The sequence below is a fragment of the Lissotriton helveticus genome, chromosome 1_1 (genome assembly GCF_964261635.1).
Source record: "Lissotriton helveticus chromosome 1_1, aLisHel1.1, whole genome shotgun sequence".
Taxonomy (NCBI): domain Eukaryota; kingdom Metazoa; phylum Chordata; class Amphibia; order Caudata; family Salamandridae; genus Lissotriton; species Lissotriton helveticus.
This window is the reverse complement of record NC_136057.1, coordinates 652141212-652158836: the sequence shown is the minus strand read 5'-3', so window position 1 is coordinate 652158836 and position 17625 is coordinate 652141212. Positions and strand designations below refer to the sequence as shown.

The 17625-nt window shown below is 43.3% G+C and overlaps 1 protein-coding gene across 2 annotated transcripts in view; it reads left to right on the top strand.

Annotated features, from left to right (window-relative positions):
* CACNA2D1 (calcium voltage-gated channel auxiliary subunit alpha2delta 1) overlaps positions 1 to 17625 on the top strand; it is a 1913432-nt gene that overhangs the window by 1628444 nt on the left and 267363 nt on the right. For both annotated transcript variants that reach the window (XM_078674178.1, XM_078674177.1), the window contains 2 exons: positions 2354 to 2414; positions 3325 to 3422. In XM_078674178.1, coding sequence (XP_078530304.1) covers positions 2354 to 2414; positions 3325 to 3422 — 159 coding nt within the window. The remainder of the gene's footprint in view (positions 1 to 2353; positions 2415 to 3324; positions 3423 to 17625) is intronic.

Here is a 17625-nt window from a genome sequence, read left to right as displayed (position 1 = left end):
ATATAACACATACTGTCTACAAAAGAGATTCCTCTCTGTAGAACATGTATTTAAAAACAAACCGCTGATCTCTTTACAATATCTTTATTCAAGGGGTTCATTGAATAAAATATTGTTTGTGACCCCTTTGCTTTACCCTGTTTTTTCTATTCCCCTGCTTTCTCCTTCTGGTGGATGTTCACAGCCAAAAAAGGCAAAATGAAGGGCAAGTATTTTCCAGTTCCTTGGAATTCTTTACAAAAGTTATATTTTCTTCCTATTGGATCTTCTCCTTTGTATTCCTCATCATTCCTTGGTTCTCATCATTCTCATTTTCATTATAGTGAAATAGCACAAAGAAACTTTATGTTGATACATTATGTATTTCCACGTCTGCTTTAAAGCATCTTTTATTTTTAATATGTGTTTCATTGCAAAATATTTTTATTGATTTACTATTTATTTATTTGCAAGTATTGTCTTTGTTTTCTACAAGTGCAATCATTGAATATTTTCCTGAGTCAATGTATATAACAAATCGTTTTAAATTCAAGAAAATGAATATATATTTCCAAATGTTTACATAAGTTGAGCCCAAATCGCTTGTCCAGTTATGATAAATAAATATTATATGACCAAGAGACTAATTATGTACTGATAACAAAGTCCTTTTCTGATGCTTAAGGTTACCCAAGCTGTGAGAGTCACAGCAATGCCCTCTTTAGTTTCAACAGTCTTGAAAGTTATAAATAGTGTAGGAACAAAGTAATATAAACACAGTTCTAAAGCGGTCCTGGGCACTCCAGATAAAGTTAACACCAATGCACTGGAGAACAATACTAGAGGGGACAAAAAAGTGGTGTAGTCTAGCGGATGGCCAATGGAATGTTCACCACACCAGGTCATCTCTACAGATCTCACCAACAAATCCACATGTAAAGCCCAAGGATGTAGCCCTCTTGTTGGGGGGGTTTTCTTGCCTAAGCCAGAAATGAAAATTAAAAATCACTAAACAATGTGAGATGATGGGCTTTCAAACACCCAAATATATTCACACAGTTTGCTGTAGTTTGTATGGATTATAAAGTATTGATAAAAAATTATTAAGCTTGCTAAGCTATAAGAAATAGAAAGAGTGCAACTGGTTGTATGATTGTAAACATTTTACCATGATGAAATTCTATACATTGAAATTCTTCATCTACGGGAATATGTAAAAGTTGTACTTAAAACATACAATGCCCAATGACTGAATTATTCGACTTACACATTATGGGCCTAAATCACGAGGAAAACACTTTTGTGTGAATTTATGGTTTCTTTGGTATTTACATACTATAAGTAAATAGTACGTTTATGACTGTTGAAACTCCGCCATTGGGGTATAGTACTCTTCACATAAATATAGGCCTATCTTTTCATGTGCTGAGCTCCCTGACTCAACTGCGGAGTCTCTGCAGTCATAAACTTTCTATTACCACATAGTTTGTGAACACCAAAAAAAGGTAAATTTATACAAAAGTGTCCTATCTTATGTGCTGAGTTCTCCACACCGACTGCGGAGTGTCTAGAGTCATAAACATGTTATTAACTTGTAGTCTGTGAATAACTTAAAAACGTAAACTTACACAAAAGTGGAAGTTTACCTTTGTGAATCAGGTCTTATCTGTTCAATAAGAATATGCAACTGACATTATTAGACCTGTCTGCAAGACAGAATAACAACAAATTGTTTTCCACCAGTCTCAAAGCAGAGTCCCTTTGTAACTTGCATACAAATAATTTTTAATATATAGACTACTTATACCATATTACCTTAGAGTTTGTTAAAAAACAGCATACGCATATCAATTATTTTTTATAAATCACATTTTCACTATCTTATTACTATTGAACTTCATAAACTCTTAACAGAACATAATCGGTAGAGGTTATCAGATAAAGAGAGAAACGACTAGTTAATATAATTAGAGAAGAGGATGGGAGGCAAAACAGAACACCCTCTAATCACATCCGCTCCAGAATCGTAAGTATGATCCATTCCAATAGATTTATAGCCAAATAGACACTATGTTAATAGCTTTCAAAAATAATAGACAAATCCAAGCAGAATTAAAAAAAAAAACATATCTATGTAACAATATCCTCTTTATCTGCCATTCTTTATAACGCGATACATGATCAATAATTTATCAAAGTAATGCTTATGAAATCAATAATGTTAAACCCCTTTAATGAACTAATAGAATTGTTCTGCATTTGACTCTGTAGGTTTTGACAATTACATTTCTTATTGCCCTGCAAAAGGTTGTTGATCAATACTGAGATTGTGATTTGCCAGATCTGATCATCTGATTAACCTGTGATTTTACAGATTCTGAAACACTGAAACCAGACCACTTTGATGAAGCTGGCTACACATTCATTGCACCAAGGTTTGTTGAAATACCACAGCCAGCATTGGTTTCATACAACTGCTCAAACTGAAGATGCTGGTTACTCATTGTCTTCTTGCTTGTCTTTTTTAATAATAGGTTTGAAAAGGTAGAATTACAGCATCATTTTATTCTTGTGATGATTATACTTGGAGTAAAATATCAACCTGGTAGATTTATTTATTGTTTTAGGGAGGATTGGGTGATGTGGGCCATGGTGGAATATGTGCTTCATATAGCAGTTCTAGGTCCTCAACATCGTTTAGACTGGTTTAATCTAAATATTTCAGTACATGAGTCTGATTAAAAAAAAAAAATACTTTCTGTTTTGTAATTTATTTGAGGTTGCTATTTATTGCTGCTCTAGTGAAAAAAACACCTTCCTATAATTTTTCCAAACTTGGAAGGAGAGATGAAATTTGCAGATGAGTGATTTATTTATTTTTTTCTAGTTTTGTGTGTTCCTAATTAGAGATTTAATGGATTGAATTCATCAATAATATGAATGCAAAACAGCTGCAATCAATTTGTAATGCCATGAATACAATGATCTTTTAGCAAGGCTCGGGCTCTAGAAATAACACATACATAAAGTATCTATTGCATCAGGAAGGAGTACATATTTAAATTGAAAAACAATGTCAATTATATGCCGTGGTTTCTCTGTTGGAGATGCCAAATATAAAATAAACCCCTTTGCTAAAATGTAATTCTATCAACAGAAGGTAAGAATATCAGCTGGATCTGGTGAACTGCAAAAATTTCCCTATCAGTATCTCCAGATCAAATGTGTTGGGGTCAAGAGCATCTTTCAGGATTTACTTTTTATAGCTTCTGAAGCACCTTGCTAAACTATGATACAAATATATATATATACATAATGACATTGAAAACATTTTGTTTTATACAGGGACTATTGTACTGATTTAAAAGTGTCAGACAACAACACTGAATTTCTAACACGATTCAATGAGTTCATTGATCTGAAAACGCCCAACAGCCCAACTTGTAAGTATAATATTTATTATCTGATTACTTTCACTTTCTTTGCTACAATAATTTCTTTTTTGATTATTTTTTGTACAGATTGCTTTGTCTACATTGATTGGCATTAAGAGTCATACTTTATTTTAAGTTACAATGTCGTGCGCAAAGTGGTGAATGGTTTTTTTTTTTTATTTCAGTGGGCTTTGTGTAAGAAATAGAAAAACACATTTTGGTTGTAAATACAGCATACTATCCTCACCCTTTGCCTGCCCACACCCATACAGTTGTATGATTTAAGAAATTGATTCAAAATCAAATCAATAGACTTGTAAAGCATGACTACTCAACTGTAAGGGTCTCAAGGAGCTGGAGGGGTGGGGGTAGACTGCTCATCTGTTTTATGCACTGTGGTTCAGTCGAAAAGCCAGATCCTGAGGTCCTTCATGAATTGGGGTGGTGATGGTGATTGCCTTAAGTGGAGAAGCAGGTGGTTCCAGGTCTTTGCTGTGAGGTACGAGAAGGATGTTTCCCTGGCCATGGTCTTGCGGATATGTGTTATGGCGCCCAGGGCCAGATGGGCGGAGTGGAAGTCTCTGGTGTGTGCATGGAATGTGGGGTGGTGGTTGAGATATGCAGGTTCCATGTTGTGTAGGGCTTTGTGGGCATGTGGGAGGAACTTGAAGGTGATTCTTTTGTTGACTAGGAGCCCGTGGAGGTCTCTCAGGGGGCTGGTGATGTGTCTGCAGTGGGGAACATTGAAGATTAGTCGGGCGGAGGAGTTCTGGATGCTTTGCAGTTTCTTGAAGAGTTTCTGGGTGATGTCCACTGCTGCTGATGAGTGCATGGGTCACCGTCTTTCTGGACTCGGTGGAGATCCACTTGAAGATCTTTCAGAGCAGGCATAGTGTATGGAAGCAGGATGATGAGATGGTGTTGATCTGGTGCTTCATGGTGAGCGAGGAGTGTGAGATGATGCTGAAAATTTGTGCATGGTCTGTGGGTGTGGGGGTCCATGACCTGTGGGCCCTAGGAGTCATCTCACGGGGAGGGGGTGGAGCCCAGGATGAGGACTTTGGTCTTCTCTGAGTTTAGCTTGAGAAAGCTGTCCTTCATCCAGGTGGCAACAGCCTTGATCCCGTCATGAAAGTTGTTCGGGGTGACTGTGGGTGTCGTTGGCATAGTAGATGATGTTGAGTCCCTGGTTCCTGACGATGGCTGCGAATGGGGCCCTGTAGATGTTGAAGAGTGTGTGTGACAGGGAGGAGCCCTGAGGCACTCAGCAGTTGATTTTTCTGGGTTCCAAGTGGAACTGTGTTAGCCTGACTCTCTGTGTTCAGCCGGTGAGGAAAGATTGGATCCATTCCAGTTTTTTGGGGCGTATGCAGGGTTCATGGACTGTTGTGCATAATGTGCAGCGGGGGAAGGTGCTGAAGATGGCTGAGAGGTCCAGGTGCAGATGTCATCTGTGGCGCCGAGGAGGTCGGACTGCGAATGCTTCAGGAGATAGATTGGGAGAGGTCCAGAATCTGGTTCACTTCAATGGACTCAGAACGTTGGACATTGATCACCCTCTCGATGACCTTGGAGGGAAATAGGAGCAGAGAGAAGTTCTTGAGGTCCTTCGGGTCGGCAGAGGGTTTCTTTAGCTAGAGGTTTATCTCTGCATGTTTCCAGTGTTCTGGGAATGTGGCGGGATTGATGGAGCAGTTGATAGTGCAGCAGAGCTCAGGGGAGATGGAGGTGCCTGTTTTGTTGAAGAAGTGGTGCGCGCAGGGGTCCGAGGGTGATCCTGAGTGGATGCTCTTTATGATCCTGAGGGTGTTGTCAGTGGTGAGGGGAGTCCAGCGGATCAGGGTCTGCTGGGGTCTTATGTCAGATTGCTGAATGGTCTTCCGGGTTGTGCTGCTCTTCCATCTCTTTTTGAGCCATCTACAGGTGCACCTGGACTCATGAGGGGGGGAGAGAACCAGCTGGCTCTTTTGGAGTTTGGCTTGCCTGGCGATTTCTTGATGGGAGCCAGTGTTTCGGGGCTGTTGGAGATCCATTGGAGGAGGTTATAAGCTGAGGTATTAGCATGCGTAGATGTCAGAGGTGGGTTTTGCTGAGGGAGGTGGTGAGCTGTTCTCCAGTGACCTTGTTCCCGCTCTGCGATGGAAGCGGTGGGTGAGTCAATCTGCAGCATTTTAATTCCAGTAAGAGGAACAGGTTAGTTGTGATGATGACACTCACTGTGCAGGTATTTCAAACTTATGTTCAATAATGTTTTGGATTAGTATTAATCAAGTAAGCACCTTTAAAGCCAGATAAGAGCTGAGTCTTCCTGCCAGTAAAAAATACAAGTATTTGTTAAAGAAATTAAATATGGATTTATTTGCTTTGCTAAACATTATCATTCCTCCTCATGAATCCTCTGAGCACAGCACCTAAAAGATTGATTGGATCTGGCACTGTAACAAAAAAGAAATGGAAAAATACCAGTACACTAAATCAGACTGGAGAAACAGTTGTTCGGTATTTCAGACACTCCATTTGGTTATGCAGTTGGTGTCATATTATATTGGTGATTTTCAGCTTCTAGAGAGATGGCCCATGGTTGGTGTTCACAAGTAGCCCTCTGTGGCGCATCCCTTGGCCAAGTATGTCTTTGAGTTTCGGTTCCAGTCCTTTGAATAGTTTTCACATATTCCACAACATTTTGACTTTGAGTCTTCTGAGCTAAGGTGCTGGGTTCCCTCTGTACTTGCAGTACAGCCAAACATATTGCTTTTATATTTTTAAGCTTTGAAAAACAGGTTGTCTTCTTCTAAACCATCTAGGACAGGAGCAGGGCCATAAGTTTAATAGTGCCGTTTTCACAATTTATTACATTGATTACTAATAAGGGGGACGCGTAATCTCCCATCATCCATTTTCTTAATTGTTGTCTTTATATATCTCCAATTTCCTATAACATGATTATTTACTTTAATGCCACACATCAGACACATAAATTGCAGGTTCTCTTGTGCCTTTTCATTTTGCTGGTTGACCTTTTTTAGGAAAGTGTTGGATACAAAACAGAGCAGTGCCTGTCACCCCCAGAAACTTCCACACCTGGTTAAGTAGTATCTTGTCGTCAATGGTTACACACTTTGGCAAAATCCATGGGATTGGAGTGCCCTTGTCTAAAAGTCAGTTGCATGTCTTTATGACTGACATGTATTAATACTAATTAGTAACCGAAGTTTGCAACTCTTCTCATAATAAAGTTCCAATTATTTTGCAACATGCTTCAAAAAGTAATCGTTAGAGGTATTTATAAGTCATGGATTGTAAAACCATTGTTCTGTAGTTGAACAGCCTACCGGCCACAATAACTGACAAGGCAACCTTATAATTCTCTGATATAATTAGTAAGATTGAAGATAAGATTGAAGTAAGATCTTCTTTTTCTAATAAAGTTTCATGTGAGAGGATTCAAAGAATTTTTATTTCCTCATTTTTGAGCACTCCTCTTTTATCAGGTCACTATTACGTAACCATAGTTACCTCCGGGTGGAGGATAGCATATGACAAAAAAAGACCCTATGAAGATGCATGAACGCAACGTATATAGGCGGAGAACCAAGATATACCGCCCTACCATCTACGTGCATGTATGCGGGTTTTTTATCAGAGTTATTGAGCACTAGAAAAACCCTGTCAATGTAGTTCCAAGTGATCCATTCCCCTCAATTGATTTGTTGCATTATATGATACCACCATAGTGCCAGCTTTGCAACAAACAAATGTACATTTTTCATTATTATTTTTATTTCAAAGTTTTATAGAGCGCGAACAAGACCCTTGCAGATATCAGAGCGCTTTACAATCAGTGAGGTTAATTATACAACAAATAAAAGCAGGTAAATCAAGTGCAACCCAAAGCAATAAGGTGCAAAACAGGAAAGTCCTGTTTAGTCATGGCAATGGCAAATGTAAGGTCTAGGTTGTCTAGTTGGACCCTTGTCATAATAAGGAATACTGGTGAAGGTACAAATGTTCTCAGAATTTCCTTAGTCTATGTTCAGGTGAATTTTGCCATGAGAATTGGTTTTACTTCCTTTTTGAAAGATGCAGTGAAGGAATTCAGTCTGGTTTTTAGGGGTAGTGCATTCCAAATCCTGGGCGCCATCCCTGAGAAGGATTGTTTATATGTTTTCTTCTTGTTGAATCTCTGTGGCTTCAGTAGTAGGTTTTCCGCACTTCTTGTGGATCTTATACCACCAGAGATTGTCAGTTTCTGTGTGAGATGTCTGGGTGCATTGTGATGTATGGCCTTATGCGTCATGCACTCAATTTTGAGGTGAATTCTGGCTTCAAATGGTAGCCAATTCAAGGATTTTAAGTCTGGGGAGATGTAGGACCTTCTTTTCGAGCCTGTGATGAGTCTCGCAGCAGCAATAATAGAGGCTCTTAGGGGTGCTGTTGTAGCTTTAGGGAGGCCACAGAGAGAGATACTTCCAAAATCCACTCAAGGGATAACTAGAGCTTGCACTGCCATCTTGAGGTCATTGATAGGCAGGAAGGGTTTTAACTTCCTCAGTGTATTTATCTGGAAGTTTGCTCCCTTTGTTGTATTGCTAATGTGTTACTGCACATTGAGGTTGCAGTCAAGGGTTATACCCAATGATTTCGCTGAGTCCACAATGGTTGGTTGAACGTTGAATGCAGTAAGATGTTTGAACCAGTCATGCATTATGGGGACTTTGGCGGGTGGAGCTATTAGGAGGAATTCAGTTTTCAGAGCGTTCAATTTGAGATGGTTCTCTGCCAGCCATGTCTGGGTGTTCCTAAGCGTTGTGTTAAGCAATTTAATGTCTTCTAGGGTATGGATCTTAAGGTATAGTTGGGTATCGTCTGCGTACATGGGATATTGCACGTTAGAGGCTTGTAACAGTTCGGTGAGTCGTTCCATGAATAAATTAAACAATGTTGGGGATAGCGCAGACCCTTGCGGGACTCCCAATGTTACTGGAACCGGTTTGGACAGGGTATTGTTGACCTTGAATTTTTTAGTCTGGTTTTGAAGAAAAGAGGTAAACCAGTTAGGCACTGACCCTGATAGACCCATTTTGTGATTCAGCAGCTCTAACAAGTTCTCCTCTTTGACCGTATGAAAGGCTGAGGAGAGGTCTAGTAGGATGAGTAGGCATGTACCGTTCTGATCAAGTATTTGTAGCGCATCGTCAATTGTGTGTCATAGCTGATTCCGTGCTGTGACCTGCTCCGAAGCCTGATTTGTGTTTGTTAAGAAGGTCGAAGTGATCAATATATTTTGTCAATTGGTGGTGTACACATTTTTCCAATAGTTTGGCCAAGGTAGGAATATTGGAAGTAGGGCGATAGTTGTTTAGGTCTGTTGGGTCAGCTGTGGGTTTCTTTAGGATGGGTGATACCTGTCCCACTTTGAGGGTGTCTGGGATGCAACTACTACAGATGGGGTGGTAGCCCCCAATCGGTCCCCCCAGGGGCAAAAAGCCCACTATCCACCAGGGATTATTTGGTTTTATTGATGTTGGGGTGAGGGGCTGCCCAAAAAGGGCATGGCAATGCTCCCCCCACCCAGAGAAATGTAAGTCTTTCTGTCCCCCATGGGGGGCATATGGGGGCAGTAGCGCCCAATCTGCCCCCTCAGGGGGGCAGAAAGCCCACGAGGAACCAGGGATTTTTCTTTTTATTGACGTTGGGGTTGGAGCTGCCCAGAAAGGGCATGGCAATGCCCCTCCCCACCCCAAAGAAATGTCAGTCTTTCTGCCCCCCCCAGGAAGATGGGGGTAGTAGCCCCCAATCTGCCCCCGGGGGGGCAGAAAGCCCACTAGAAACCAGTGATTATTATTTTTATTGATGTTGAGGTGGGGGCTGCCCAAAAAGGGCATGGCAATGCCCCCACCCCCTTTAGAAATGTAAGTCTTTCTGCCCCCCCAGGGGCAGAAACCACACTAGGAACAAGGGATTGTTATGTTTTTTTTTATGTTGGGGCTTCCCAAAAAGGGCATGGCAATGCACCCTCCCACCCACAGAGAAATGTCAGTCTTTCTTCCCCCCTGGGGGGCAGATTGGAGCAGAGCCCCCAATCTGCCCCCCAGGGGCAGAAAGCCCACTAGCAACCAGGGATTCTTTTCATATTGACGTTGGGGTGGGGGATGCCCAAAAAGGGCATGGCAATGCCCCCGAGAAATGTAAGTCTTGCTGCCCCCCTGGGGGGCAGATGTGGGCAGTAGCCCCAATCTGCCCCTGATAGGTAATTTTGAAGTCTCCATAATACGATTTGGATCATTTACTGTTTCAGCCACTTTGCCTACCCACACAAGTGAGGTAATATTTTTATCGGGACACTTGGGGAACGCTGGGTGGGAGGAAATGTGTGGATCCACGTAGATTCCAGAACTTTCCCACACAGAAATTTGAGAAAAAAGTGATTTTTTCAGCTAAATTTGAGGTTTGCAGGGGATTGTGGGTAGGAAAACATTAGGGGACCCAAGCAAGCCATACCTCGCTAGACTCTCCCTGGTGTCTAGTTTTCAGAAATGTGTGGATTTGGTAGGTTTCCCTAGATGGTCGCTGAGCCCGGGGCCAAAAACTCATGGGACCCCCCTTGCAAAACCAGGTTGTTTTGTGATAGGTAATTTGGATGTCACCTCAATAAGTTTTGGGCCCTTGCCTGTCGTGGGTACTTGACCCACACATGCGACTGAGGTATCATTTTTATAGGGAGAACTTGGGGAACGCTGGGTAAATGTGTAAATGTAAATGTGTGTATACTTGTAAAGCGCACTGCCGCCCCATCTCGGGGCATCCTGGCGCTGTATACCGCTGTGGAACCCATCCTGGCTTTCCCTGTGAGATGCCCCCTCCAGGGCACCCCCAAGGTGAAGCCAGGCATCCCAGCGCTGTTGGGGCCATTGTGGAGATTAAGCAAGCTATTGCCCAGAGTTGCAGAGTGGGACCCATGATTAGAGTAGGCACCGAGGCGAGAATTATCGAGTCCGTGGACATTGAGCCCAAGACCCTGCCGCGTTGGAAATTGAACCCTGGTCCCGGGCCTGACCTCTGCTTCAGGGTCTGCCGCTTCTAACCAGTGAGCCACACTTCTCCACACTTCTGGGAGGAAATTTGTGGATCCACGTAGATTCCAGAACTTTCCCACACAGAAATTTCAGGAAAAAGTACGTTTTTCAGCTAAATTAGAGGTTTGCAGGGGATTGTGGGTAGGGAAACATTAAGGGACCCACGCAAGCCATACCTCGCTGGACTCCCCCGGGTGTCTAGTTTTCAGAAATGTGTGGGTTTGGTAGGTTTCCCTAGATCGCCGCCGAGCCCGGGGCCAAAAACCCACGTGACCCCTCGCAAATCCAGGTTGTTTTGTGAAAGGTCATTTTGATGTCTCCCCAATAGGTTTTGGGCCCTTGCCTGTCACGGGTCCTTGACCCACACATGCAAGTGAGCTACCATTTTTCTTGGAAGACTTTGGGAAACGCGGGGTGAGTGGAAATTTGTGGATCCACGCAAATTCCCAAACTTTCCACCACAGAAATGTGAGGAAAATGTGTTTTTTGGCACTTTTTGAGATTTGCAAGGGATTCTGGGTAACAGAACCTCATGTGAGTCAGTCAAGTCACCCCATCCTGGATTCCCCTGGGTGTCTACTTTTCACAACTGTATTGGTTTGCTAGGTTTCCCTAGGTGCCGGTAGAGCTAGGGTTCAAAAACCAAAAAGGATAATTTTTCACTGTGAAATGGTGGTGTGTCCACGTTGCATTTTGCGCCATTTCCTGTCATGGGCACTAGGCTTACCCACACACGTGAGGTACCGTTTTTCTCTGAAGACTTTGGGGAACGCGGAGTGGGTAGAAATTTGTGGATCCACACAGATTCCAGATCTTTCCACCACAGAAATGTGAGGAAAATGTGTTTTTTTTTACAATTGTTTAAGTTTGCAAGGGATTCTGCGTAATGGAACCTGGTGAGAGGCGTGTTAAGTCACCCCATCCTGGATTCTCCCAGGTGTCTAGTTTTTAAAAAATGTTTAGTTTTGCTGGTTTCCCTAAGTGCCAGCAAAGCTAGGGTTCAAAAACTACAGCCAGGCACTTCGCCAAAAAAGGGTCATTTTTAACTGTGAAATTGTGGTGTGTCCACATTGCGTTGTGAGCCGTTTTCTGTCGTGGGCACTATTCCTACCCACACAAGTGAGTTACCATTTTTATCGGGAGACTTAGGGTAATTCAGATTTGTAAAGCAACTGTTATTATGTATTGACTTTCGATGAATTTCTGCCTTCCAAATATAAGACAATGTGTAAAAAAGAAGTAATTTTGAAAAATGATCAATAATTCTCATGTTAGTATGAGTATTCCCAATTTCAGAAATTTGCAAATATCTACTGTTTCTAAACTCTATATTTTGTTCCCATTTCAGAAATATGTAGGTGTCTTTCATACCGATTTATCCATGTATACATTTTCTCAGAATAATTGCTATATACCCGGTACATAATAAAAAATCATTGCAAGTCGCTGTTCAGTTTTGGCTCTGGGTCCGTCGGGTTCTTGGTGAACCTACAAGTTCTATACATCCCCACAACCAGTAAAGTCCAGCAGATGTAATGGTATATTGCTTTCAAAGAGCTGTCATAATTAGAAGAAGTTACATGTGAAAACGTTGACAAAAAAGGCTTTTTTTTTCAACTAATTTTAAATTTTTTCTATATTTAACTGTTAGAAACCTTGAAGGATCTACACAAATGACCCCTTGTCTCCTTTTCCAAAATGTATAGCTTTCCAGGATCCATTATAGCTTTCATACCCATTTCTACCATTAACTGGAAGGAGGTTGAAAGCACAAAAAATAGCAAAAAGTAAGCAATGTCCTAGGAAAATGCCAAAACTGTGTAAACAATGTAGGTTTTCTGAAACAAGTCTGCTTGTCCCTGAAAGCTGGGAAGATGGTGATTTCAGCACCACAAACCCTTTTTTGATACCATTTGCAGGGGAAAAACAGACGCTTTCATCTTTAGCCCTTGTTTCACATTTTTCCCAGAAAAACTGAAATGTTGCTGTATTTTGGCTAATTTCTGGGTCCTGGATTAAGCAATAATTCTGATACCAAAGATAGATTTGTCCCTGATGATGCATTGACACTTGGCATACTATAGAAAAGATCCATTAACTTGCTCTGTGATAATGGCATCACTCTCTCTAAGATACTCTTACTTAACACACATGAAGCAGCCTTGAATGGTGATTTCTCTGCTAGAGTATATTCCACCATTAAAGAGGTATCTCTAGAGTGGTATACCCATTGGGTTTTCTGGTTTTGCCCAGGAGTATAGTGTATCCCACCGAATTTGACCCAGGAAAACAATGTATAGATTGCTCAATGTCAATTGGCCCAACATTATTGAGGGAAAGTGGGGCTGTATCAAGGGTTTTCTTGCCACACAGGGAATCATTAAAAATAATATCAGTATCCCCTGAAGGGCCATCCAATTGTGATTTTATTTTATTTCAGTATTTCAAGGATACCAGGTCAGCTTCCGCTTCGGGATGTTCTTTACCGGATCTTCTAAAATATAATGGAATAGTTGGAATCTCTCCAAAGATACCCAGATGTGGTGCCTTATTCCTTCATGGGTTTGATTTATTCTTTTGGCAACACCTTCTAGAGATTATTCACCCAGATCTTAACTTTTGCCAGAAATCACAGCAGAACAGAGGGGGGAGGTCAGTGTTCCACGAGAGAAAGCAGCCCAGTTTTACCCCACACGCCTCCCATGCCTGCCATTAGCTGTCCAAGCAGTAACCAATAAAACCTTGAAAAATATAGCACGGCCGTGATTTACTTGCTTTGATGGCACCAGACCATTTCAGTCAATCTCAGGACAGGCCCCTCCAAAAAAAGAAAGGAAGGTGTGGGGCCACTATAGGTACAGCGTGCCACGCTTCCCAATAAAATAAAAAAAATCAACAGCAGTAACACACCAGACTACACGTAGAGACAGCGTGCGCTTCGCTGCTCGTACCCGTAGCAATTCCCCATGGAGAGAACGTCTTAGAAAAGGTGGGACAAGCACCCACCAGTAGCCATTTGCAAAATACCATTTTAAAGTGAGACACACAAAAGCCAGTCGAAAGCATGGGTGGAGTCAGACCACACAAAATACAGACGACCGATTGCCTAACAACGCAATCGCTGTAAAGGCTCAACCTAAAAAGTCCTTTAGACTTTGCGTTGTTGGGGGCACCATTCTGTGTTTTGTTACTACCTCATGCAGCACCTGGCTGGCAAATTCCTGGTCCTCACCACTTCATAAAATCCCACAACACTAATCCTTCATTGGCTAAGCCTCTTACACTGTACCACCCAAAAGAAGGACGTAACAGTACAGACCTCCAAACAAACCCTCAATCCCTCTAATAAACGCTGATTTCACCAAAAGCTACTTTGTTCCCAAATATAATATAAAGGATTGAAACATTATTAATCAAAATGATCTGCAGATAGCTGGAATAACTGAAACTTGGTTTGTAGACAACTCTCCCCATTTTCGGGGAGTTATTGACACATAACTACAAATTACTACCTAGGAAAAGGGAAAGCAAAACGCTGGTAATCATTCAAAAGCCATATTTCAGTACTAAACTATTGACAAACCTAGTATCAGATGTGCTTCAGTCATCAGAATAATTCATACTCTTTACCTATGTGTAAAACCCTAGAGTTGATCTGAACACTACTTAAAAACACAGATGTGATTTGCAGCAATTCCTCTGTAGAGAGTTGAAAACAAATTGTAGACATTTCATAAGCGTTATCACAAGTGATAGAATTGACAGAACACATCTGTCCATCTTTCTATACGCAAAAGCCACGCTGGAACTTTTCTATCATAGATATAACCAACTCACTAAACAGGATTCTCAGATCAGCAAAACTAACATCTAGCTTCATATTTGACAACAACTGGGATATTGATAAATTGCTTAAAATAAAAAGTGGACAGTAACTCCAGGGAAGATGGGTTAAAGCAATAACTACTACAGAGAAGATACATTGCAATCAAAAGAGAAGGGGCTACCATGTCCCCAAAGAGACGGAGAACAGAGCATCAACATAGCACAAACCAATTAAGAGAATTTGTCAGCACATTCCAGGAACTCACTTTGTCTGGGTCGGGGGCAACTCCTTTGTCGGAGAACGTATATCCGAAGAAACTTATCTTATTCTGGAGGAACTGTCATTTTTCACGATGTAGCGTCAGACCTGACTCCTTGATCTGCTGCAGTACGCCCCTGAGTCTCTGGTGGTGTTCCTCGACGGTATTCTCGTATATGAGCAGGTCGTCGCTGACGTTCAGGACCCCAGTGAGCCCGCTCAGGACCTCCCGGATAGTGTTCTGGAACACTTCGGCGGCGCTCGATATCCCAAAGTTGAGTCGTCGATAGCGCCGGAGGCCCACGTGGGTGGAGAAAGTGGTGATGTACCGGGAATCTGGATGTAGGGGTAGCTGATGGTACCCTGACCTAAGGTCCATTTTGGAGAACCACTTCGCTCCGTTCAACTCCCCTAGAATGTCATCTATGGTGGGCGTGAGATGTCGTTCCCTTTTCACTGCTGCATTGGGCAGGCGCATGTCGACGCAGATGCGGACCTGTCCCGGCTGTTTGGGTTTCCGCGCCACCACGATTGGCGATACCCACGGAGTGGGCCCGCTGACTTTCTCTATTATGCCGTGTCTTTCGAGAGTGTCAAGTTCTTGCTCAACTTTTTTTCTCAGGTGGAAGGCTATTCTTCGGTGTCGGAGGGCTACTGGCTGAATAGACGGGTCAATGTGGAGGGATACTTTTTTCCCTCTTAGACATCCAATGCCCTGGAAGGTGTCTTCAAATTCTTCAAGAATCGTGTCCAGCTCCTCTTCCAGCACTGCCATCGCGAAGGATATAAGGTGGAGGTCTTCGGCTGCTTGACCGCTGAGTAGCATTCCACTGCCCTCCTTGGTTACGTAGATGGTTGACGGAACCTTCCGATCCTGGTGTTGTATTTCGGTTTGGAAGCACCCGATCAGTGGGATTGGGGTCTTTTGTCCATAGGCGAACACTCGGATCTTGGCCGTCTTCAACACTGGCTTCTCTCGCAGTTGGTTGTAGACATTTGCCGCCATGAGTTCGATCGAGGCTCCTGTGTCAATTGTGGCTCTCACCTCTTGGTGTAGTATCGTAATGCGGCACTTCGGGAGGCGTTGTTTCTTCCTTTGTGGTTGGTCTATGGCAAACACATAGTGGACCGGGTAATTATTGGAGTCTTCGTCCATGTCTTTGCTGTCCGGGTCTTCTCTGATGGCTTGGGCTGCTTCGGGCTTTTGCTTGGAGGACCTGCACACTGATGCGAAGTGGTTCAGCCGCCCACACGAGCCGCATTTTGTCCCACGCGCCGGACAATCTTGCGCTCGATGTGGTGCGCCTCCACAGCATCCGCAGTCTTTCCGACGTTGTTAGACCCGGCTTCCTGGGCACCAGGGCACTCAGGGGTAACTGCGCTCCAATCGCATCAACTGGAGTGTTCCCTCACTGATGTCCTGGGGCCTCAGTACTAAAGGACCCAAAACTGGATAACCAAGTACTCCTCTCCAGCACTTGACTCTCTCAGGGTAGCGAGACAGAGCAGTCCAAGGCTTACTCAAGGAGGTGAGGTGGGGTTAGACATTCAGAATACAGTGTAAACCGTACCACCAGCTGATAAACTCAATGTCCAGTCAGTGCTTTACTTTTTATAAAAGAAAAGTACTTTAATACACATAAGATAATTATTCTACACATAAAACTAGGATAAACAGTGAAAACCAGAAGTCTCTACAACCCTCTGGGGCAGAGTTCTGACCCCAAACATTATTATAGCGCCTAGACGCCAAGCACTATAAAAACACAGTTAACATGAAAACACACAGTAAGCATTGCATATTACAGATCATGTTACACAGGGCTGTTCTCATTCACTAGAGCCTGGATACCAAACTTTGTATTGAAAGGATATAGTTTCAGCATATGATGCAAAGTCAAATGGTCGTGATCAGCCCCATAACCCTCCACCCAAAGCAACAGAAGTGCCCTCCCATTGTGAGTGAGGACACGGCTCTAGAGGTGTCAGGGATCTGATCAGAGATGCCGGATGTCTTGGCACAGTTTACTGTAGTCCCACTAGTCCAGTAGCCACTGGTTAGCTGAAGAAGGGTAGTGGCTGGGCAGAGTGCCAGTTCACCCTGATACCCTCAGAGTTCACAAAAAGAAAGGTGGGGTCTGCTTCACTGGCCTCTCTTCCCAGTTACTGCTTGTACTGGCTCCCACAGCGCAAGGGAGGAGCCTAGAGGGGATTTGATCTCACCTTCAAGGACTAGAATCAAGCATCCTCCTCTCTCTGGCTCTCGTCATGTGCTGCCAGCTTCTTTCCACCAGCCTCTGTGATGTGCTGTAAGCTTCCTCTCCACACTGGGTGATGTGCCGCAAGCTTCCTTCCCACACCTTGGGCAGCTGTCTGTAATTTCCTTGGTCCAAAGCGAACGCTCATCCAAGCCTCACAAACAGCTGGTCCTTAATGATCTTCCTTCCAGACCGCAGTGAACAGAGTCTTATCATCTGTCTTCACACCAGAGGGGTCGCGGCTGGTAACTGTCCGAGGGCTCTGGTGTGGCCACTCGACAGTCATAGACCAGTCTTGAACAACAGCTGACCACTCAGGCCAGACTTTTATCACCTCTGATTGATAGGCTCATCCAATCAGAGGGTCTGCTACTTTTTACACCTACAATCACAGACCATTCACCGCGTGTTCAATGCATGGGTAAAGCATGTAGCAGGTCGTGTTCTGGTATCAGGCTGCGCAACCCTCTAGAGAGGAATTTTAATTAACTCCAGCCCAGGAGGCCCTGACAAGTGAGGGAGGGTCCTATCCACACAGTTAGTGCAGCTAAACCCAGATAAGAGCTGAGGGTCTCCCCCAGCCCACCAGGCCTTTCCAAGGAAATAGGGAGGGGGACGGGGGAGCTGGGATGTCCAGCAGGACAGCTCGCATTCCTCACACTGGCTCAAATCACCATTCTTCCCCTGTACACCCAGGGGCTCTCAAACACACATCAGCCAGACAACGGCAACAGGCCCACAGGCATGGCAAACTGCACAGACTTGGTCAGGAGGGTGCCTAGGGACTCACCCCT